Raw genomic sequence first — 24,611 nt, 5'->3', positions numbered from 1 at the left:
TAAGGACTTTTTCCGAACCAGGAAGAAGAGCATATTTACTGCCTGCTGGAAGGAAGGGCAAGTTCAGCAGGTGGAGGAACAGACAGAGGCGTCTTTCCCATTGGGTTGACAGGCGCCATGCGCCACAGCACCCGCCCAGCAGGGGCACCCAGCAGTGAGTCTGCCCACCCACCCTCCGCTGACTTGGGAGTCTCCTCAGGTCTCCTCGGAGGAGGCGCCACGCCAAAAGCCCCACAGAGCAGTGTCTGGCGCTGGCCACGGGCAGGGAGAGGACAGGAAGGAGGCAGGCGAGCAAACAAGTGGAGGAAGGAAGGAAGGATCTTTGCACCACAGCGCTGGATATGCTTAAGACGGCCCTGGGAACAGAGCTACTGACACAAGATGCACACAGATTGTTTATGCCTTGTACTCTAATCATGGAGCATCTGGCTGGGTGCAGCCTCAACTAAAAATACACATTTTCAATCTGATTAATTCATTAATTAAGACTTTAAGCCTGTTCATAACTAATTGCAGTTGAAGCACCATGTGGATCTGATTATTTTCTCCACACCACATTCCCGCGCCCCCAATCTCACGACATGGAGAAAATAGCCCAATTAGTGTGATGAACAGCTGCACGTGAACCGTCTGATGTGTGAAGGCATCCATTGGAAGGAGCAATTTGGAGTGGCTTCCGTGTGTGTGTTGTTACATGAAGAAAAGCTGTTATAGTGGTTCAGATGCGTCTCCCCACCCCGCCGTCCCAAAATTGGGCTTGAAATCTGGCTGGGATCTTGCGGAGTTGCATGTAGTGGCCTCCCATCATGCCTCTTGGGATTTGTCTCATTGGAGCATCTTTAAAAGGCCTTCCATGGTTGCATAAATTGCCGTGGCCAAATATGAACCCCCCCCCATGGGGAGACTCACCTCCATACAACCTATGCCTGCCAGCAATTCAGCACCTGGACAAGGTGATGCAGGTGGGATATAATGTTGTACGTGGACATGGCCCTGGCACTCGCTCTTCAAGGGGTCATAATTTTGTCAGCCTCAGTTACCCATTTGTAAAATGGGGATAACAGCAGCCTACCTAATTTGAGTATTGCAAGAAAAGGCCATTAAGAACTCTGAATAATTTTTTTTCCTGGTTGAGTAGCAGCTCCCACCATTCCTGACTGCTGGCCATGCTGACTGGGGCTGCTGGGTGTTGGGAGTCCAGCAACTTCTGAAGGGCAGCAGGTTCCCGATTTCTATATTATGACTTAGCGGTGCTCAACAATCATCATCATCATCATTCTTTTTCGCAATCCCAGCAGGTAGCTTAAACAGTAGCAGCTTGGTAGGTTGCATATTGAGACCAAGTATCAAATTCCACTTGGGTACGAATTTTCCTGGTGACCTTTGACATCACACTCAAGCAACCTACCTAACAGACTTGTTTAATTGATATAAGCCACTTGTTGCTTCTCTGTGGCTGGAAGGGTGAAATAACCAAATTGCTATCAAGGCAAGACCGACTGGTGAGAGTGTAAGGTTGGTGCAAGCGGAGCATGGGATGGAAAGTGATGGCAAATTTGTTATACAGTACTACCCTCATTTGTCCCGTGGTGGAACAGAACAACCTGCTTTAGATGAACAACTGGTTATATCAACCCTCCAGATCAGTGGCACAGCCATGGGCACCCGCATGGCCCCACAGTATGCCAACATCTTCATGGCAGATTTAGAACATCGTTTCCTAGACTCCTACCCACTCAAACCTCTCTTGTACCTACGATACATTGACGATATTTTTATTATCTGGACACATGGACAACAGACCCTGGAAACCTTCCACCAGACATTCAATGACTTTCACCCCACCATCAACCTAACAATGAACCAATCCATGCAAGAAATACATTTTTTGGACACTACTATAAAAATACAGGATGGACGTATAGACACCACCTTATACAGAAAACCAACTGACCGACAAACATATCTACATGCTTCTAGCTTTGCATCCCAAACATACCAAACAATCCATCGTATACAGCCAGGCCCTACGTTACAACCGTATCTGTTCCAACTCTACAGACAGAGAATCTCACCTAAGAGATCTACAGCAAACCTTTTTAGAACTAAAATATCCACCTGATGAAGTTAAACAACAGATCAACAGAGCCAGACTGATACCTAGGGAGAACCTGCTGCAAGACAGACCCAAAAAAGAAAATAACAGAACACCACTAGTCATCACATACAGCTCCCAAGTTAAAACAGTACAACGCATCATCAGAGATCTACAGCCTCTCCTGTACATTGACAGCTCCCTTTCTCAAGCTCTGGGAGGAAGACCTTTCATTGCCTACAGACAGCCACCCAATCTTAAACAACTCCTCACCCACAATAATACAACCACCAGACTTAACATGGACACTGGTACCAGAGCCTGCAATAAACCCAGATGCCAACTTTGCTGCCACATACACCCGGACAACATCATTACTGGCCCCAACAACATCCAACATACCATCTCAGGACTATTTAATTGCTCATCTTCTAACATTGTGTATGCCATCAAATGCCAACGGTGCCCTTCAGCTCTCTATATTGGACAAACAGGCCAAACCCTACGCCAAAGGATAAATGGACATAAATCTGACATCAGGAACCATAAGACTGAAAAACCAGTAGGAGAACACTTCAATCTCCCAGGACATTCTATATAAGATCTCAAAGCAGCTGTTTTATTACAGAGAAATTTCAGGAACAGACTGGAAAGAGAAGTTGCTGAATTGGAAATCATTACCAAGCTTAAAACCATGGAAGCACCTGGGATGAATAGAGACATCGGATTCTTATCTCATTATGCATGATCAAGCTCTCTTTAGCACCTCAGCCCAGGACTAATTGCAGCCATCAGCAGCCATTAACAGCCATCTCCAGGTTTACCACTCCCATCAGCCCACCACCCATTCCCACCCACCCCCACCACCCTCTGTATATATATAGGGTCTGACACTTCTGTTTCTAGTGTATCTGAAGAAGTGTGCATGCACACGAAAGCTCATACCAAAATATAAACTTAGTTGGTCTTTAAGGTGCTACTGAAGGAATTTTTTTATTTTGCTTCGACTCAGACCAACACGGCTACCTACCTGTACCTATAAATGTATGTTTGTTGTGTTAGCTTTGAGCCTTGCCTTTTCATATTAAACATCCAAGATGGCAAACGACAAAGCTAAATAGTTGCAGAATAAAATCAAATTTGGAAAACAAGAACAGATGAAAATAGACAGAGCATTAAAAAAAAAGCAGTCAACTGAAAATGAGCAACAGAGGAAACAATACGCTTAATAGCCCAAAAGCCTTTCCATACAGGAAGTTTGGAACAGGAAGCCTGACAGTCTAGATGGGCTTCCCTAGTGAGCAAGTTCTAGAGCATGGATTAGGAACCTTCTGCCTGTAGGCCAAATCCTCAGGCCACAGCCCTTTGCTCCTTTCTGACACATCGGCCTTGTTGCGCTCCCTTCGTGATCATCCCAGCATCAATAGTCACTTACATGGCATTGAAAATTCTGAGAGACCCAGGGCAGTGGAAGATGTGGTGGTGAGCAGGAAGAAGTTGCTCCCTTCCTGTACTGCTAGCTCTCTTGGCTTTCTTACTGAGAAAGCAATGCAGGATCTGTGTGCCAAGAAATGGGCTCCCTTTCCTCAGCATGGCTTCTTCGCTGTGCCCTAAGGAACAAGACTCACAAGGTTTTCATCTACTAGGAAGGCGCTTCCTCTTGTCTGTCCACAATGTGCTTCACATGTTGGCAGGATATAAAGAAGGGTATCTTGTGAAGATCTTCAAACCTAGGCAGGTTTGTAATGAAGAAGGCAGTCTTCCAGATATGAGCAGTATAGACATTTTCTAATTGCAGCATTAAACGGATGATGGCGGAAATGCACATGCCCTCTCAGCGTGCCTTATTTCCAGGAAAATGTTAAAGAAATTGCTTGGCTTTAGACCTTAAAAATTGTGCATCGGGATTGTTATTTTGAAATGGCCTTCCCTCCTTCTGTGCCAGGATGCCTGCAGATCTGATCATGAAGCTTTTTTTTTATATGACAGATGCAATTTCAAACTCTGAAAACTGGGACATAGGCAGAAATCCCCTTTGTCTGCCCACTAACTCCTCCAATAGAATGCCTTTCAAAACAGAACAAAACATAGCAATGAACTATGTGTACGAAAGCGTAGAGTTGGGTTTTCAGGGGACCTAGTCTGAACCAGATATGGTATGTACTTGAATCAGTTGTGGCCAGAATAAGTTATTTCTTTTAATACTCCCAGGTCTTTAACTACATAGAAAAAGCTCTCTATAAATTCTTAGTGATTGTTGTTGTTTAGTCGTTTAGTCGTGTCCGACTCTTCGTGACCCCATGGACCATAGCACGCCAGGCACTCCTGTCTTGCACTGCCTCCCGTAGTTTGGTCAAACTCATGTTCGTAGCTTCGAGAACACTGTCCAACCATCTTGTCCTCTGTCGTCCCCTTCTCCTAGTGCCCTCAATCTTTCCCAACATCAGGGTCTTTTCCAAGGATTCTTCTCTTCTCATGAGGTGGCCAAAGTATTGGAGCCTCAGCTTCACGATCTGTCCTTCCAGGGAGCACTCAGGGCTGATTTCCTTAAGAATGGATAGGTTTGATCTTCTAGCAGTCCATGGGACTCTCAAGAGTCTCCTCCAGCACCATAATTCAAAAGCATCAATTCTTCGGCGATCAGCCTTCTTTATGGTCCAGCTCTCACTTCCATACATCACTACTGGGAAAACCATAGCTTTAACTATACGGACCTTTGTCGGCAAGGTGATGTCTCTGCTTTTTAAGATGCTGTCTAGGTTTGTCATTGCTTTTCTCCCAAGAAGCAGGCGTCTTTTAATTTCGTGACTGCTGTCACCATCTGCAGTGATCAAGGAGCCCAAGAAAGTAAAATCTCTCACTGCCTCCATTTCTTCCCCTTCTATTTGCCAGGAGGTGATGGGACCAGTGGCCATGATCTTGGTTTTTTTGATGTTGAGCTTCAGACCATATTTTGCGCTCTCCTCTTTCACCCTCATTAAAAGGTTCTTTAATTCCTCCTCACTTTCTGCCATCAAGGTTGTGTCATCTGCATATCTGAGGTTGTTGATATTTCTTCCGGCAATCTTAATTCCTGCTTGGGATTCATCTAGTCCAGCCTTTCGCATGATGAATTCTGCATATAAGTTAAATAAGCAGGGAGACAATATACAACCTTGTCGTACTCCTTTCCCAATTTTGAACCAATCAGTTGTTCCATATCCAGTTCTAACTGTAGCTTCTTGTCCCACATAGAGATTTCTCAGGAGACAGATGAGGTGATCAGGCACTCCCATTTCTTTAAGAACTTGCCATAGTTTGCTGTGGTCGACACAGTCAAAGGCTTTTGCATAGTCAATGAAGCAGAAGTAGACGTTTTTCTGGAACTCTCTAGCTTTCTCCATAATCCAGCGCATGTTTGCTATTTGGTCTCTGGTTCCTCTGCCCTTTCGAAATCCAGCTTGCACTTCTGGGAGTTCTCGGTCCACATACTGCCTAAGCCTGCCTTGTAGAATTTTAAGCATAACCTTGCTAGCGTGTGAAATGAGCGCAATTGTGCGGTAGTTGGAGCATTCTTTGGCACTGCCCTTCTTTGGAATTGGGATGTAGACTGATCTTCTCCAATCCTCTGGCCATTGCTGAGTTTTCCAAACTTGCTGGCATATTGGGTGTAGCACCTTAACAGCATCATCTTTTAAAATTTTAAATAGTTCAGCTGGAATATCATCACTTCCACTGGCTTTGTTATTAGCAGTGCTTTCTAAGGCCCATTTGACTTCACTCTCCAAGATGTCTGGCTCAAGGTCAGCAAACACACTACCTGGGGTGTACGAGACCTCCATATCTTTCTGGTATAATTCCTCTGTGTATTCTTGCCACCTCTTCTTGATGTCTTCTGCTAACTTACCATAAGCAATATTTACATTCTGCCCTGTATGACAAAGGGCCTGTTGGACTGGATGAGAGAAATTAAGTGGCAGCAGTTTTATTACTTTTATTAATTTTATTAATTTACTTGTTTTCATTATTTGTTACATTTTATAAGTACTCCTTCCTCCCATGGAACTCAAGGTAGTTAGTGTGCATTGTTTCCCCCTTCTCACAGCAAACCTGCAAGGTAGAATATGCTGAGAGTTTGTCCCAAAGTCACCCAGTGAGCTTAATAATTGAGATTTAAACGCTGGGTCTTGCCTGTAGGAAGTGTGACGCTTAGTTTAACCACTCTGCTGCAATTTCAGAAGGCTGATAAGGCCCCTTTTCCTATAGGAAACACTCCTGGTTTTATTTGGGCATTTCATTTATAAAGTATGCATAAACAGAGATCCAGTTCTTTTCCAGAGGCATTTATTTTAAACAGGACTGTTGTAGATGTTTACATGTCTGCACCTGTAATATCTGATGGATGTGTGTGAGTGTGATTTTTGGATATTGGAATCTAGTTACAAAACTTTCCAGAGGGTTGGCTGGTTTAGTCTCTTGCAGCAGAAACAATACCGAGCCCTTGTGGCACTTTAAAGATTAACAAATTTATTATGGCATAAGCTTTGGGGGACTGTAGCCCCCCCTTTTTTTGTTACAGCTGGGGATATAATAAGGCTTTATAGCAGGGCAGTGGGAACAAGGGAGCGGCAGTGCATGTGATTTCAGCTGTGTGCACCGGCACATTGTGCGTTCGCCTTCAGACATTAGTTTAACTATGGTTTAAAGTGATGTGTGAACGTGGCCTAGTACAATGAAATATAACAATGCTTTGCCTCAGTGTTCATGTATTTCCATCACAGTAAAGGATGCGGGTGGAGCTGTGGTTTAAACCACTGAGCCTAGGGCTTGCCGGTCAGAAGGTCGGTGGTTCGAATCCCCGCGACGGGATGAGCTCCTGTTGTTCGGTCCCAGCTCCTGCCAATCTAGCAGTTCGAAAGAATGTCAAAGTGCAAGTAGATAAATAGGTATTGCTCCGGTGGGAAGGTAAACGCCGTTTCCGTGCACTGCTCTGGTTCGCCAGAAGCGGCTTAGTCATGCTGGCCACATGACCCGGAAGCTGGCTGTGGACAAACGCCGGCTCCCTTGGCCTATAGAACAAGATGAGCACGCCACCCCAGAGTCCTCCGTGACTGGACCTAACAGTTAGGGGTACCTTTACCTTTTTAAAGGACTATATATTATTAACAGTCTTTGGAACTGGCGGGTCTGGATAATGGTTGCATTACCATTTGAATGTGTGAAACTAATAGTGTTTATTACGTCTTTATTCTTTATTTTATATACCATTCCTTAAGGCATCTACTTGGGAATAAGGCCGATTGATGTCATTCTTTCCAATAAGTCCTATTGGTGTCCTTATTTCCTTACTATATATACTCAGGCTCACGACCTTAATTTAATTGCTTTTTGTGTGTGCCTTAGATGAATAATTTTGGGGCATATGAATACAACATAAAATGTTACAAAGAACTAATTGCCTCAGAGTAATTGAGGTTTCTGAAAACAGGAGTTGCTTCACAGATTTATATGTTGTTTATCAGATTTATAATTGGACTATGAAGCATGGCACGTTTAAGGAGACTATTAAAGCAAATGTTCGTTTGACAAGATAGTATGTTCTCTCACCTTATGGTTAGAAATAACAATGGAATATAAGAACATCAAAACGGACTTGCTGGATCAGAGCAAAAGGAGAAGTACCAGTTCACTCAGAAGTAAGTTCTGTAGTATTCAGTGAGGCTTATTCCCTAAGCCTTAGTCTACAAAAAATGTAGGTGGGAGGTAGAATCTAAAAGCCACATAGACTTATTAGGACCAGCCAAAATGTCTCAAAATCACAAGCAAGCTTTTGATTTGACCAGAACTCTTCCATCAGGGGAGAAGAAACTAGGTTTGATTATGTTACCTCAAAGCCGACAGTTTATAGGGTTGCCAGACTCAGTAGAGGACAGGACTTCTGTTTAATTTCCAAGCAAAGGGTCTGCTGGTTTCTCTTTAAGGTTTCCAGACTCAAAAGAGAACAGGGCAATTAAAGGCACAGAAGTCCTGTCCTCTATTGAGTCTGGCAACCTATACAACCATCTACAGAATGCAGGAAGAGTTATGCAGACACAATTAGATTAGCCTCACCAGCTGTAACACAGATTGCAAGATGCACCCAGGGCTACATGGACAAAGAAACAACCTTACTTTCCAGCTATGGTCAGTCAGTTTCCCCTGGAAGTTCACAACCAGCCACTTGGAAGGGATGGGGCTGGTGATTATTGGGATCTCACCTGACAATGCTGGTGGAGTTTAAGACTTTTGACCCTGGCTATGGTCCTGATGAAAATCTCTCATCTGAAGCAGCTATTTGCATTTGGAGGAAATCCATCACCGTTGTCAGTGGCAAATGGCAACTTTTGATAAGCAGTTTTTGTCAGGACTAGGGACAGGGGGAGATTTTTGATTTTGTAGAAAACCCCCCACAAAAAAACATTCTCACCTGCTGCAGTCCCAATAATTATCATTTCCTCGCAGCACCTGCTGTTTTGCATTTTAAAAACACCAATGTTGAATTCCAAGACAGTATTTAACATCCTGCTTGGTTTTGCCATTCCATTCCTCTGTGTCCAGAACGCACGGTGGTGGGGATTTTGCTCCATATCACTAATGTTGATGGTAGTGGTGGGGAAACACACCATGTAATGAGATTGGCCTAGATATTATGGAGGGGAAGGTGGCACATAAGCCAAAAGCCAATCCTAACTCCTCTGTATTCATTAAATGGAAATCAGCTAATAGAGTACATTTTTAAAAAAATCAGCCAGGCTCTCCCTACCCACCCCTTAAAGCACTTTATCAAGCATGCTGGACTTCCTTTTTCAGCCATAGGAATATCCCTGCTGAAGGCCCATCTTGGGTAGCCTCCTGCTTCCCACGTGGGCTAACCAGATGCGTTCAGGAAACCCACAAGCCACAGGCACAAAGGCGGTGGCCTGTCCCACTGTTTCCTTCAAAAACTGGTATTTAGTGGCATACCTCTTCTGCTCACACTTAACAACGAGCCACACTTTCTGGCTTATTGTGGTTTGTCGAGAATGAGCAGTTTGCTTGTGCACACTGCCCAATTTGCTCCTTCCATGGCACAAGCGGGATAAGCAAACCAAGAAACACTGGCTTTCCATTATGCCTGAACCGGGTGGTTTGTTCCGCCATAACAATAATTGAAGCCGTGGTTTTCCTGGTTTTAACCCATAAAGCCCTAAGTAGGTTGGGACCAGGTTACTTGAAACATTGCTTCCTCCCATGTAGGTCTTAGGCTCCTCTGCAAAATCCCTGCTCCTGAGGCCAGCCAAGCAGAGGATGGTTTCAGTAGTGGTACCATGGCTATGGAATGATCTCCCAGGGAGAGAGTTACCTGATACTTTCTCCAATATCTTTTCAGCACCAAATGAAGACCTTTGGCCTTTTAATTTGTTCTTCTTTTCTTTTCCTTCCTTTGAAATCTAGCCTGTTTTTTATTACAACAGAAACAGCATTAAAAAACAAAACAAACCATTGGCTGTCTTTTATTGAACAGGATTCAGCTAATGAGTCCTATTAGGAGAAGCTTGTGTTAAGGACTTCTGCTTGCCTAGTAAGGCTTTCTCCACTTCTCTTCCCCCTGCAAGCCCCCAAAATTGGCTTGGGGAAGGGGTTGGGGGAACCCCTAAATAGCGTGCAGGGGAAAGACAAGGGAAACTTTCGTCTGACAAGCACTCTTTCGCTCTATCACACACACACACACACAGAGAGAGAGAGAGAGCGCAAGAGCATTGTAGTGTTTATAGGCTGCTAGGGAATATTTATTTGGTGGGTGGCTATATAAATTCAAATACTACTGCTACTAGTAGTATTAACCTTCCCGTTAGTATTCTCTATTAGTATTAATAGGGAAGGTATTGCAACTCCTTAATAACCTTTGGTCACCCATTGCTGCACCTTTCCCAGCTCTGTGATACCCTTTTCGATATGCTTGATATCTTGCGCATCTATTAAAATTTGAACCTTGACTCGTTTTTTTCGAAATCCATTTTGCATTTTGAAGCTGGCGCTGAGTTTTCTCTCCCCCCCCCAATGCATGACTCCCAGCAGTGAGAACTATTTGAAGTATCTTGAAAAAAATAATAATAAAGCAATTTAGCCAAAAGATAATAGCTGACATTTATGGAAGAGAATTGCTTGGCTGCTTTGGGAATAATTGTGTCCATAAGAAATTATCTCTTTTGCATTAAATTGAATAAATGCAATTAATGAGAAGTTAATATAGTCCTCCCATTTCAGAATAATGATGGCATTGGTTTGTTTTTTTTAAAAAAAATATCTTGACACTGTTATCCCTTTATGTAGAGGGAGGGGCTTTTATTGTGGTTTCGAAAACGGTTCTTTAAAGAAGATGAACAATATTTCCCCCCCAAATTTTAATAAAGAAGATATTAAGAACTGCATTTTTTCCCTCCCGTCCGTTCTCAGACCGTCCGCTTAATCACATTTGCAGTGCTTTAACTGTTCTGAATCAAATGTTTTCAAGATTCTTGCAGTGAGCATTCCTTAGACAAGAAAATATCTGAGCCTCTGTGCTTTTCCGTCTTCCTCACTGCCTGATTCCAAGGAAGAGGTCAGAAGTAGTCTATGGTCTTTTAAAAGAGAGGAAATACTTCTGACATTAAATTTAATCCCCCCCCAAAAAAAACCAACAACCCAGCTTCAGGACTGAAATTTGACATTGAGATTTGCTAAGCAAACCAGTGTGGTGTAGTGGTTCTGTTATGGGCTGGGAACTGGGAGGCCCAGGGTTCAAATCCTACCTTAACATGAAGCTCACTGGGTGGCCATGGGCCAGTCACATCCTTTTAGCCTAACCTACCTCTCAGGTTTATTGTGAGGGTAAAATGGGGAGAGGGAGAACCATGTGTGCTACTTTCCTCGAGGGAAGGTGGGATATAAGCAGGATAAATAAATAAATGTGTTTGTGCTGGTGAATCATTCAAGCCCTGTGCAGTCTTCCACACACACAGGATTAGACATGCATTAGCAGAAGAAGCCCATTGACCCCTCCCACTCTGTTAGAGACTCATCACCAGTTGCCATCACCCTCTGCAAAATGAGAGCTGAACATCCGCAGCAAGGAATCTTCACAAGTACTGTAGAGAAATGCAGGAATTGAACCCCCTTGGTGGGTGTGGCAAGGACCAAAGGTCTCCTTCCTGCTCTCCACCTCACTGTGGGAGGGTATATCTTCAGAAGAGGGCTGTGGCCCGGGTAGTGATAGAGACCTCAGTAGATCATCCCAGACTGAGGCCCAGCACACATGCACCCGTTAAAATGTGGTGGTGTTTGGGCACAAGGGAAAGAGGCTCAACACATCACTCTTTGATGCTTGCAGACTAAGGCTCAGTGGGTCTCCCATCTGGAAAATTTCCAGAGAGCTTCTGGTACCGTAGGCCATTCTTTACCCACTTTTGCCAGCGAATAGGTTGGTGTCAGCTCTGGCCTTCAACAGCAACGGAGAGCTTCTCAAAGGAGAGAAGGATAAGCCCAGTATAATTGGAGAGACCTGTTGTCTGCTCCACCCAGCAACAAGAAGTTTTCCCAAAAGCCAACTTTGGGCACATTGATAGGTGTGGTTTCTAAGCCAGACTCAGACTTTAGTAAGGTCTTTTTGGACACCAAGTCTATCAATGTGACCAGCTGATAGACCTGGTGTCTGCTCTGGATACCTTCCAGGGACAACAGAAGAAGGTCTGCCACTTGATAGACAAAATGGTAGACCAAATGTTCCTTGAAGAAGAAACCAGAAGGGATTACACACTGTAGCTAACCAGTAGACCTTCAATGTGCTTCTTCTCCAGCATGCAGAAGGTGGATCACTGTCATCTCCAGGTAGGACTGGGAGAGACCCCAGTCTGAAACCCAGGAGAGCCACTGCAAATCAGTGTAGATGATAACCAGCTAGATGGACTCTGTATGAGACAGCTTCTAATGTTTGTAGCCACCTCTAAGTTTATGTTACATCCCCCCAGTAACTCACTCTGTCTTTGCATTCTTACTGCCTTAGCAATGTTAGACTCCTCTGCTCTGACCTTCATATACAATGGGGGACAGGTGGAAGAAGCAAGTCTGAATCTGGGGCAGACTGGAGGAAGCAGGAGAGAGTGAGAGGCTGGGTGCAGTTCGCTTTTCTTAATTCTGGGTTGAGACACCCCCTGTGGAAAAGAGGTGGAGAAGCACTCTCCATTCTGTTAGCCAGACAGCTTGCTTCTTGGGGGATACCATAGGGAGGTAAGGGGATTATATGGCGGGGAAGGGTGGAGCAATGCTTATTACCTGACGTTTCCTTTTGGGGAGTGGAATTCTTCATCTGCATTCCAGCTACTGACCCCACTAATTCATTGTATTTGAAATCCCAGGGGTGTAGCACTGGAGTAGTTTTGGAGCATAGAAATGAAGAGCAGAAAAATGTTTAAGCACCCCCCCTTCCCGAGTCATTCTAAATTGCCTCCCCAAAGTGCTTTTTCTTTTTCTCAATGATAATTTAATTACCAGTACCTTTAAAAAACAACACCAACCTGCACTTTTGAGTAGGGTCAGTGTTCTATCTTCCCTTCCTTTTTTTCTGTTTTAATTATGCTAGGTGCACTCTTGTCCCAAGGAAAGTTGATAAGGGTATGCAGAACAGGCGGGAAAAAATAAATCTTTTTCCTTTCCTTTCCCAGGTGTCCAGAGTATGCCGAGTATATTATCTTCTTAGAATGAAGCCTGATGCTTTTTCGGCCCGTTTAATGAAGGAATGAAACATTCTCAGCCTGAAAGGGGAACAGCCATTCAGAAAGAATTTAGTTCCGTAGTGAAATGGAAGAGCCAAAAAAATAAATAACTTCACAGACGATTTCTCAGGGATTACAGATCTTGGTGTGTGGTTTCTTAAAAAAAAAATTAAATTAAAAAATTAAATGGTTTTTGTTGAGAGAAAATGGGAGATCAGCAAATGTACAAAACGAGCCATGTTGTCAACAACAACGAAAGCTTGTATTACCACCAGCAGCAGCAGCAACAGCAACAACAACACCTAAATTCTCTTGCACCGTTAAACCACAGCTATGGAACATCAGCCATGGATGCAACTCAGGAATCTCCGCTCTCCCCATCGTTCTCTCAAGAAACTAGGGAAAACATAGCTTTGAATGCTGGGTCCAAAACTCTTGGGTTGATGGATTCTCCTAGGCAATCCAGTTGGGCCCATTTGGGTTCTGGGAACCACGTCCCAGTGAGGAACAACCAAAACGTCATGTGGGGCTCAGCGGGGCAAGGCGATGTAACCGACGGATACGAGCATCTGTGTTCCCAAGCCAACGAGGTCAGGCCGCAGAAAATGACGAGTGGCGTTTTGCATAAGCTGGACTCCTTTGCCCAAGTGTTTGCGAACCAGAACTTAAGGATCCAGGTCAACAACGTGTCTCAGGTCATCCAGCCCTCAGCGATGGGCGGCACTGGCGACAGTGCCCTTCGGCAGCTGCTGTCACAGAAGCCTGCTGTGGAGCAGCAGCCGGTGCAGAGATACCAACAGGTGCCGCAGCAAGTCCACCAGGGCTTTGTTGGCACGCCGCAGAAGCAGCACATGCACATGATGGCGCACCAACAACCCCTCTATTACGATGAGCAGCAGCATTTAGCGCATCTGCAGATGCACCCTGCGATGCATCAAGGGCAGGCCCACTTCCAGCAAATGCACTCTCAGCACCTGCTGCCGCAGCAGCAGCTACAACAGGATCAATACTATCTGCAGCAGCAGCAACAGCAATCCCAACAAGGGCAACATAGGCTTTTAATACATGAGTTGCAGCAACAGCAGCAGAGGCAATGCCCGGTGCAAACAGCTCAGTATTATTCAATACAGCCTATGATGCAACATTTGCAGCAGCAGCAGCAGCAGCAGATGCAAATGCAACTTCCTGCCTTTCACAGAGATCCTGACCAGAAGCCTCTGCACGAGACTCATCAGTACTCTCAGGATCGGGGTCATTCTGTGCAGCTCATTCAGCTGGGAGCAGTGCCTCAGTACTTCTATCAAGATCAGCAGCAACCCTTCAGGCATTTGTATTCACAAAGCTTATTGCAGCAGCAGCCGCCACCAGGAGATGCCAGTCAGCCAAACCATTACCAGAGCAACAGCAAGGCTCAGGCACTGATGGATTCGCACCTTGGATTCCCCTTGGCAGAAGGGACGGAGGGTCCAGCTCAGCAGGACATGAATTCTGTCGCTGGTGGCGTCCCTCAGCAACCTCTGATGCCCCCAGAAAGTATCCACGTGGATAGCAAAGGGCCACAGCCATTGTCCCCTGGTCCCATGTGGCCTCAGGTATGTAATACTTCCTTTCCTGTATCTGAATTTGGGAATAAGCAGAAACCAAATTCGCCTCTGCCATGTGAAGTGGAATTCCCTCAGAAGTTTTAGGCTCCCACTGGCACAACACTTCGTTGAATCCACAACTTATTAGCCCGGTCACTGAGGTCCGGCTATGAGGGCCTTCTGGCGGTTTCCTTACTGTGAGAAGTGAAGCTACAGGGAACCAGGCCTTCTCGGTAGTGACACCCGCCTGGTGGAACATCCTGTCAGATGTCAAGGAAATAAACAACTACAGTCGTACCTTGGAAGTCGAACGGAATCTGTTCCAGAAGTCCATTCGACTTCCAAAACATTCAAAAACTAAATCGCTGCTTCTGATTGGCTGCAGGAAGCTCCTGCAACCAATCAGAAGCCACAGAAGCCCTGTTGGACAAAAATAGTTTGCAAACCGGAACAGTCACTTCCGGGTTTGCGACGTTCGAGAGCCAAAACTTTCGGGAACTAAGCTGTTTGAAAACCAAGGTACACTGTATTTGACTTTTAGAAGACACCTGAAGGCAGCCCTGTTTAGGAAGGTTTTTAATGCTTGATGTTTTATTGTTTTATTGTGTTGTTGTTGTTGTTGTTGTTGTTAATGCTTGATGTTTTATTGTTTTATTGTGTTGTTGTTATTGTTGTTGTTGTTAGGAGCTGCCCAGAATAGCTGGGGCAATCCAGTCAGATGGGCAGCAATTATTATTACTATTATTATTATTATTTTTATTATTATTTATTTTAATTAATTTGTTGGCCTCCTAACATGGGGCAGTTTTAAGGCGGCATAGTTTAAAAACATAAAAGTTTGGGCTTGTTTAAATTTTAGTGGTGGCAGTTGTTTTTCTTAAAAGAAAGACCCAAAACATAGCACAAAATGCCAACTTCCATGCCAAAGGTGAAGAGAGGATAGTCTTTACCTGGTGTTAGTGCTAGCAGGCCTCACTTGGGAGGACATTCCCACAGGCAGAGGGGCTACAACTGAAAAGGCTCTGTCCATCGTTTCCACCCTCTGAGCCTCTCTAGGCGGTAGCATGTAGGGAAGGGCTTCGGATTACCTTCGCAAGGTCCAGGCATGTTCTTTCCAGGAGAAGCGGTCAGTCAGGTAACTACTTAGCATTCATTAGCACTGTATGCCTACCACTCTCCCAAATAGGCAACGTGTTGCTAAACTAGAAAAAATGCCCATAGTTCTGATGGCTGGGATATGAATTGGAGGAGGGTCTATATATTATATTACAGAGATCCCCAAGTGGAGAATTCAGCAGCATTCTGCATTCAAAGATTAATTATCAGCATGGGGTCTCTGTTAGTGGAAGCCAAGCCGACCACGGGTGGAAGAGGGAACATTTTGCTCCCACAGTAATATTCCCCTTGCAGCCCCTGTAAACCCAGTGTCTGGGGTGCGAGGCAGGCTTTGTCCCCTCTCACAGGTCCCAGATTGCATCCCATTTAGACCTGGTTTGTGCAGGCAGCAAAAGGAGGTGGCAGAAAGTTCTCTGCAAGCATAAACGTCTCTGCAAGCTAAGCCAATGATTCTCCCTGGATGTTCTATCTATTCATGTACATTTGTGTGTGCATACATAGCCCCTTCACACTAGCACCAAATGTGCAGCTAGCTGGTCAGGGGCTTCACAAACATACACATCATTGTGGATGGGAGATGACTAGGGATGTAAGAAGGCATTTCCCCCCCCCCTGTTCTGCCCTATATTTACTGCATGCAGCGTTGTTTCCATTCTGCTGCAGCTTGTCTTGCTGTCTGATGTGATGATATTAAGCATAGCTTACACAGTTCACATCATTAATTAGGATGTCATTCCGCGGGTTAAGGTTAAGGGACGGGGTGGCGCTGTGGTCTAAACCACTGAGCCTTGGGCTTGCCGATCAAAAGGTTGGCTGATCGAATCCCCGCGACGGGGTGAGCTCCTGTTGCTCTGTCCCAGCTCCTGCCAACCCAGCAGTTCGAAAGCATGCCAAAAAGTGCAAGTAGATTAATAGGTACCGCTCTGGTGGGAAGGTAAACGGCGTTTCCGTGCGCTGCTCTGGTGTCGGTGTCCCGTTGCACCAGAAGTGGCTTAGTCATGCTGGCCACATGACCTGGAAAAACTGTCTGCAGAGTGGACAAACGGCGGCTCCTTCGGCCTGTAAAGCGAGATGAGCGCCGCAACCCCAGACTTGTTCGCTACTGGACTTAATTGTCAGGGGTCCCTTTACCTTTAAGTTATTCCAGCCCATATATTTCAGTGCAAAGGAAACACAATGGAAGCGTGATCATTTATGTGTAATTTGTGGGCTGAAAGCAACAGCAACAGTGAATACTGATCATATTTGCTAGGCTGATTTCCATTGGACATGGGGCAAATAAGGAAACACAGTGGCAGCTTCCACTTACATAGCTGTTGGAACCTTCTGATCTCCCTAGACAAGACCAGTTAGCATAACTGCATCGTTTCACCTTCACACATCTGTGAATGGGCAGGGGAGGTTGCGTGGAACTCTTGGAATGATAATTTGAATGAGTCATTACATGTGTGTGAGTCTAGATAGATGATTCTTCAGCATGCTGATATATACCAGTATTTTCATCTCTTCCTTTAGCAGCAGGTCCATCTGCCTGATGGAAGACTCCGGTCAGTTTCCCCTGAGCAAAGGTATATTTGTGATATAGCTACGTATGTATTCTTAACTTTCGTTTTTTCAAAAGTCCTCAAATAGTGGCCTCTGTGCAAGTCCACCTGTGTTGTTTATTGGCCATGTAGTAGAATTTTCTAGAGCTTTGAAGCATCAGGTACTTATTCTACCAATCTTTGACATAATGGTTTTGGTGCCCGTTGCTTCCTCAGTCTGTAGCCTATGGGACTAATTTAGTCAGGGCCAGCTCTAAGGCAAGGCAGGGGGGGCACCGTGCTGCACCTGCCAGATAGCCACGCTGCGAAATGGGGCGGGGGGCTGGCGCCGGAGGGATCTTCGCACCAGGGCGCCAGATACGCTTAAGGCGGCCCTGAATTTAGTGATGGAACCAGGGATCTTTTTCAGCCAGAACTCTCGGGAACTCATTTCCGGCACCTCTCAGGTGGGCGCCGTTGCCATTCTAAGAGAACAACGGAGGTGTTCATTGTAAATTCTGGCACCTGATTTTCTAGGAAAATAGCACTGGATGGAACTTTCTGCATAAAAGCATAAAAGTGACCCTTGAGTTAACACTTTCTCTCCACCTTTTCACTAGCCATGAATTGGATCAGGGCCAGCCTGTTAAAACCTCACAACAGTAATAAACGGCAAGCACTTGCAGCATTTGAAGGAGAAATTTCATTAATCCTCACTCGAAAATAGAATAAAAAGTACTTGCTCACAGAATTGATTCTGACAGTGGTCAGAATATAATGGTTCTGAAGGGTGGATGCACAGTAAGAATTAAACACAAGCACACCCTCAGCCCAGGTTAATAAATGTACACCTGTTTCCCCACCACTCTCTCTTTTTCTCAGCAGCCTAACTTATGGCCAGAACTCAGCAGGGAAGGTTTCTGTTAGACATTTGGGAGTCAGAACCCCATGCCAGTCTACTGAAGATCTGCCAGCAGATCCCCACCTACTTTCTTCCTGCCCCTGCTCTAGAGTAGACCTGGTCCTTCACTTCAGGCAGCAAAATGTCTCGAGCTGGCCATGTCAGAGAGAGAACCTGTGATTATTATTTTTTTAAGAGTACATGTATGTGGCTGGATTAAAATGTATTTGTGAACATTCTCATCAAAACATGTCTCTCCTTCCTTTCTGCAGCAGCATTCACGAAAAAGAAACTCATAGTGAGAGATCTGAAACAAAGAGCAAACTCGCGTGCACTGTATGCTTGAAGGAATTTAAGAGTTTGCCAGCCCTAAATGGCCACATGAGGTCTCATGGAGGGATGCGGGCATCTCCTGTCTTCAGACAGGTAACGCTGTGGTGTTTTGCAGTGTGGCCTTCACCCCTTTTGACTAAAGTTCGCTGCTTGCTTTGCTTTGCCATTTTTCTGTTTTCTTTTTAATGCAATGATTCTCGATCTGATCCTGCTATTGTCAAAGAAATGTGTCTTTCTCCAGTTTTCTTTTCTATAGTATGTTCATTCTCCATCCATGGAGATCTGTCAGTGTCTGATGTCATGTAGACCTGAGAGCTATTCTGAGGCGCAAGGTTTGGCTAGCCTCCAAGTGAAAGGGTCTCCTCACTGTGAACACACTGCTGCAACGCCTCCTTATGATACCATTATTCTTACTTATTAAATTTGTATACCACCCTTCACCTGTAGATCTCACAACATAAAATTACAATGTAGAGCCCACAAAATACATAACAAAAATAAGAACAACGACAAACCGATAATCCCTTCCCCCAAAAGAGGGATTTTCTCCACTCGCCTCACCTGAGCCAACTTTCTGTTCTGTCCTGAGGCGTTTCGTCTGCCTGGGATGCACACATGCCACATTCCATGCTGTGTTTTACAGAGAAGTAGCCGTGTTGACCCCCCTACCGCATATGGCAACAACTGAGACTTGACAGATCCGCTACATAGTGGGCTCCAGCCCACAGTGGCCAATGCCTCCATAAGCCGGCTAACCTTGAGAGACTCTTTTATTTGTTGTCTGTGCTGCCTTTTAGTGTTCTAGTTGGGAGCAGTCCACGGTTGAGGCTGAATGCCTTTGGTTGTCTGCACAGGACGAAGGGGAGAGCCTGCCGCAGCCGCAGCACCAACACCAGCGGGAGCAGCTGCCCTCCGAGGCGGAGAGCTTCGTCCCCATCGTCATGCCTGTGTCGGTGCCCGTAAAGCTGCTGTCACCCGATCCCGCCAAGCAGGCCGCTGACAGCAGCGCCGTGCTTAAAGATAAGCCTGTCTCAGATGATGAGATGCCCGTTCTTGTGAGGATGACTTGCTCTCCGCCATGCTCCCCTAACGTGGCCAGCCCCTGCCCGTCCTCTGTGAGTGTTCTCTTGCTACTAACTGTGCTAGGGGTGCCTCGTGAATCCCTCTGCATTTTTTTTCCGAGTGCTTCCTGTTAAACATCATCCCTGTTTGGAGATATGCAATACTGGGTACTAGGACTGGGCGATACCTGGATTTCGACATCGTCATATATCACCAGCTAAACGCCGCGATATACCAATATATTGCAATGTCTGAAATAAGTATTGAGTTATGTAGAGGTATTGGCAGGCTTCACAGTTTTTCCCACATTGTGATTTATGATGACGTTCATCATCAACATCAACAATAATAATAATAATATACAATATAAATATAATACAGTGGTGCTTCGCTTAACGAATGCCCTGCTTAACGAAATTTCTGATCAACGAAAGGATTTTTCGAGCGGAGGTTGCCTCGCTAGACGAATTCGTTTTATGAAAAATTCGTCTAGCGAATCGCGGTTTCCCATAGGAATGCATTGAAATTCAATTAATGTGTTCCTATGGGCAAAAAAAAAATCCCCCCAAAAATCAATGCATTCCTATGGGATTCGCTAGACGAATTTTTCATTATAAGAAAAGACCCGTGGAACGAATTAAATTCATCTAGCGAGGCACCACTGTATACTTACGAATTTAATGCGTTCCGAACGTACATTCGTAAGTCTAAAAAAAATTGTAAGTCGAAGCCCATAGGAATGCATTGGGAGAAAAAAATCGCAAGTCGAAGCAACCCTATCTAAAAATTCGTAAGTAGAAAAAATCCTATCTAAACGGCATCCAAGATGGCGGGCGGAGCTCCATTCATAAGTAGAGTTATTCGTAAGTAGAGGTACCACTGCAATTATCTGTACCCTGCCCATCCGACTGGGTTGCCCCAGCCACTCTGGGCGGCTTGCAGCATATATTAAAACATAGAAAAACATTAAACCATAAAAAGCTTCCCTATACAGGGCTGCCTTCAGATGTCTCCTAATATATGTAATTACTCATCTCCTAGACATATACACACACATCATGATTTGCAATATACTGCCAGGTCAAAAATTATGAAACCAATATCGCAATATGGACTTCAGTTTTGGATGATATGTTGATAAATTGCCCAGCCGTAAAGGGTGCCCTGGTCTCTTCCAGTTCAGGCAGAAGCAGCCTTTTCCCCCTGGATTGTCTCAATATGCCTAAATGGGAAGGTTTACTTCCCCCCTCCAAAAAAAAAGGCAGAGGGATTTATTGCCTATCAGTGTTATTTGTGCTTGTTTGTTTTTAATGTTACTCAAAACCTTTTTCTTTTTTAATAATGTGGGAGCAGGGCTGAGTGGGATTTTGTCTAATATTGTCTCCTGCGGATAAATAGCCTTTATTGCCTAATTATTATTGTAAGAATAATATACTCTGGCAGGTATTGCGAAGGACTTACCGTATTTTTCTGTGTATAAGGCTAGGTTTGGGTTTTTTTAACCAAAAAAATAGGTTTGAAATTGGGGCTCATCTTATACACAGGTTGTGCTGAGGGGTGTTTTCTTAATCTGGAGTCTTATAGACGGGAAAATGCGGCAATTAGTCTCCTCCTTCCTTTCCTCCCTATACAATCACTTTCCCCCAAAAAACAGATTATGGATATCTTTGTGTGAATTCTGAAGGACACAAACCAGCTTCGGGGAGTCGACTCCCCAGCGCAAATGTGTGTGTGGGGGGGGGAGCAGGGATGAGTGCACTAAGCTCAGTCCCCCTTAGTTCCCACCCCTGTCAACCTCTGTGAGTTTGTGGCATTGTCTGAATCGCACAGGGAGCCCCCCTGAGTCCTGGAAGCTCCCTGCTTCAGATGTTTGACCTCCAACTCGTGGAGGGGGGGCAGCAGTTGAGGGCTATGGAGCTTAGTGTTCTCGTCCCCATTTTGCCCTGCGTAATGCTTCTTGTGGGAGGGATTCCTTTATTTTTCACATTTTTATCCCTCCTTTCCTCCAAAAGAGCTCAAAGTGGCATATATGGTTCTCCTGCCCTCTATATTTTACCCTCGGAACAATCCTGTGAAGCTTTCTGCCTGCAGAAACCAGCAGGAAAACCACTGGCAATAGATTTCTGCCTGCCTGGGTATAGTTGGGGTCTCTGCATAGCTGGGGGTTTCTCAGCTGCTGATGCTTCTCTCCACATGTGGAGTTCAGCAGAGATGCACCAGGATACCACCCTAACTCCATTGGTTTTAGGGGCAGGCGGAGGTTAGGATTCCACTCTTACTTTTTTCCCTGAAAATGGGAAGTTTTAACAAAAAACAAACAAACCCCACATATATGTCATCAGGAAAGCAAACTTATAGCATAAGCAGTGTACCACTTTGGTGCTTGCTGAAAGCTTTTTCATATCAACAAGCCAGCCAAATGCAATTTAGTTTCCTGTATTTATTTACTTTTAAAATTGATTCTTTTTATCCATGTTTTAAAGATAATTATTGTGTGTTTATTTTTGTTTCAGTTTTTTATGGATTTTAGATATGCTTTGGTCAATTGTTTTATTTGTACGCTGCTTAGAGAGCTCTTTGATTTAGTAGTTCATCATTTTTCTCTCTCTAAATAATGAAATATGTGCAAATAAATGAGGGTGGTATCAATTAAAACAACTGGACCCTATACGTAAAATAAGCAGCGAACGAGGTCTGCAGGACAGGTCATAAAATCAGTGTCATACATGCCAATAAAGCAAGTTAAAGACCAGGCACCCCCAAACTTCGGCCCTCCAGATGTTTTGGACTACAATTCCCATCTTCCCCGACCACTGGTCTTGTTAGCTAGGGATCATAGGAGTTGTAGGCCAAAACATCTGGAGGGCCGCAGTTTGGGGGTGCCTGTTAAAGACTAATGATGAGCTGAAGCATGGTTTCATGAACACATTTGATAGTAAAAATAAATATCAAAGATAAGTTGGCGGCTGAAATGGAAAGACTTTGAATATACATACATAGCTCTATATTTTGGGGCTGTTCAACGGATCTGTCAAGATCCCTGTCAGGCTGCCAATGTACATAGGGAGGTCTCTGGTTTAGCTTGGCCCATTTTAACTTAAATTTGCTAATCATTTCATCCCACACTCTGCCAGACCATGGAAGAACTGAGGGAAGGTGGATGAAAGCCCACTTCTTAGCTATCAACCAAAGAAATAAAATGGTGGAGGTTGTTTTGGGGTGTGATGTCAAAATATAGGCTGGTTCATAGAGGCTCATGAGTTGGTTCAGGTTTTCGTGTCCGCCTGAGACTCCCAAGTACATGATGCAATTTGCCCATACATGTTACGTCTTAAGTTGTCTGAAAGCTGAAAACCTTCTGTTCAGGACCTCAACAGAAAACAGCACCAAAGCACTGCCAACTCTGAAGAAAGCAGCTTCAAACCGTTTCAAGACAAGAAAAAATACCGCCACAGACCTGAGCCTCTGTTCATACCGCCACCTTCTTACAACCTAGCTGCATCCCACCTGGGCGCGATGCTGTACCAAAGCCAGCTTCGCTCTCCCCGCATCCTAGGAGACCTTGACAGCATTCACGACCCCCCTCCTTACACCCCACCTCCGATGCTCAGCCCGGTACGTCATGGATCTGGCCTCTTCAGCAGCGTTATCACATCCGCTCATGGTGCGTCTCACCCCCAGCTGCCGCTCACTCCTTTGACGCCCACTCCCCGGATACTTCTCTGTCAATCTAGTAAGTATGATGATGTGCTGTAAATCAGGGCGTCCCAAACTGTGGTCCATGGACACCTGTGGTATGTGAGCCTCGTACAGGTGGTTCATGACATGTCCACCTGGAATAAACATATTGATTTTTAGTTGTGTTTTATTTCTTGCATTGCATTTTACTGTATTGCAAGGCAGATTCTATGGAATGCAATAAAATGCAACCCAAGCCGTAAAAGAAGCCATTGAAGGACAATTAAAAATCATACGGTATCTAGCCCCAGTGCATTACAGTTGCTAAAACAGGCAGAAATTAAGTGTTCTGCCAAGGCCATTTTTTCAAGTGGTCCATGTCGGAATGCGCTCCTGGGGGGGACGGCAGACCCCCAGTACCTCTGAGCGTATCCGGGAAGGCATGTCTCTGGAATGGCATTCCCCTTCATTCCAGAGTGCCTCTCTGCGACACTCCTCCTTGGAAAAGTGCACACAGGTCTTCTGGCATTTCACAGCAAGAAGAAGACGACATCCATAGGTCTAAACTACGTTTTATTCACACTATATACAGAGGATCCATAATCACGTCTGTGTTCTCCACCTCAGGCAGAACAAGACTGTTGCATACTGCAAAACTGAAAGTAATATAACAATAACCACGCTCAGACAGAAGAGATAAAACAGTCTTCTGTTCCCACACCCTTCTCAGACATCTCATGTGATTTATACCAATCACACTACCCAGCATCGGGTACTCAAAATCCTAACATTCCATGGGGGAGAAAGTTTAGGAACCATTGCTGTAAACTTATCCTGTATCCATGCTGACGACTTGCCTCACTTCTGTATAGCACAGTGCTGGTTTCTACATCACACAGCGTTTTATTTTGCGGTCACTCGGCTAGCAGTTTCTCTCTTGCTCACACGTGTCCGTGTGAGCATGGGGGCCATGGTGTCATTTCCACTTAGGTTCTTCTCATGAGAACTGTCTGGATGAAAGGTGTGTGCAAAAAAAAAATATGTGTATCTTCTCAGACCTCGGTTTCTGGGGCACCATGAAGGGATGAAGATAGCAGATAACGTTCATAGGGGGCAAACATACATTGTTCCATTTGTAGAACCTCCGTTAGTTTGCAGTGGGACAGTTTTCACCATGGTTACACCATGGTTTAACAATCCCCACCCCCACCCCCCGAGTTCATCAGTGCAGAATTTTACTTGCTTGTGGCCTTGAATAACCTCTTTAGCAGTTTTAACTCGCAATATTTTTCTCAAAATAGTCTCAAGTGTGAAGTTCATGCTAGTCATATATACAGATGCCGCCGAACATACGAATCTGTCTTAAGAACCTTTGGCCATGCAGATCTTGTTGGACTCCAACTCCCATCTGCCTCAGCCAGCATGGTCCATAGCCAGGGATGATGGGAGTTTTAGTCCAGTAACTTCTTGAAGGTCACAGGTTTGCCATCCCTGTCTACTTTGATGCATCTCAGGGACAGGCTTTTTCTCATCCCCTGCCATCTTCATCTGTTTAATTGGAAAGGCCAGAGA

General features: G+C 44.9%; 1 protein-coding gene across 10 annotated transcripts in view; it reads left to right on the top strand.

Moving 5' to 3' along the window:
- TRERF1 (transcriptional regulating factor 1) overlaps nt 1–24,611 on the top strand; it is an 80,932-nt gene that overhangs the window by 42,933 nt on the left and 13,388 nt on the right. The window contains exons 2-6 of one of the 10 annotated variants that reach the window (XM_035111248.3): nt 12,793–14,435; nt 17,061–17,110; nt 18,239–18,392; nt 19,154–19,414; nt 22,728–23,094. In XM_035111248.3, coding sequence (XP_034967139.3) covers nt 13,050–14,435; nt 17,061–17,110; nt 18,239–18,392; nt 19,154–19,414; nt 22,728–23,094 — 2,218 coding nt within the window. In that variant the 5' untranslated portion in view covers nt 12,793–13,049. Of the gene's footprint in view, nt 1–12,792; nt 14,436–17,057; nt 17,111–18,238; nt 18,393–19,096; nt 19,415–22,727; nt 23,095–24,611 lie in introns of all 10 variants that reach the window. The other 9 variants (XM_035111246.3, XM_088666730.1, XM_088666732.1 and 6 more) reach the window with 9 other exon arrangements.

This window comes from Zootoca vivipara, chromosome 3, assembly GCF_965207765.1.
Source record: "Zootoca vivipara chromosome 3, rZooViv2.hap1.1, whole genome shotgun sequence".
In the NCBI taxonomy this organism is placed as follows: Eukaryota; Metazoa; Chordata; class Lepidosauria; order Squamata; family Lacertidae; genus Zootoca; species Zootoca vivipara.
This window is presented reverse-complemented; position numbering and strand designations above follow the sequence as displayed.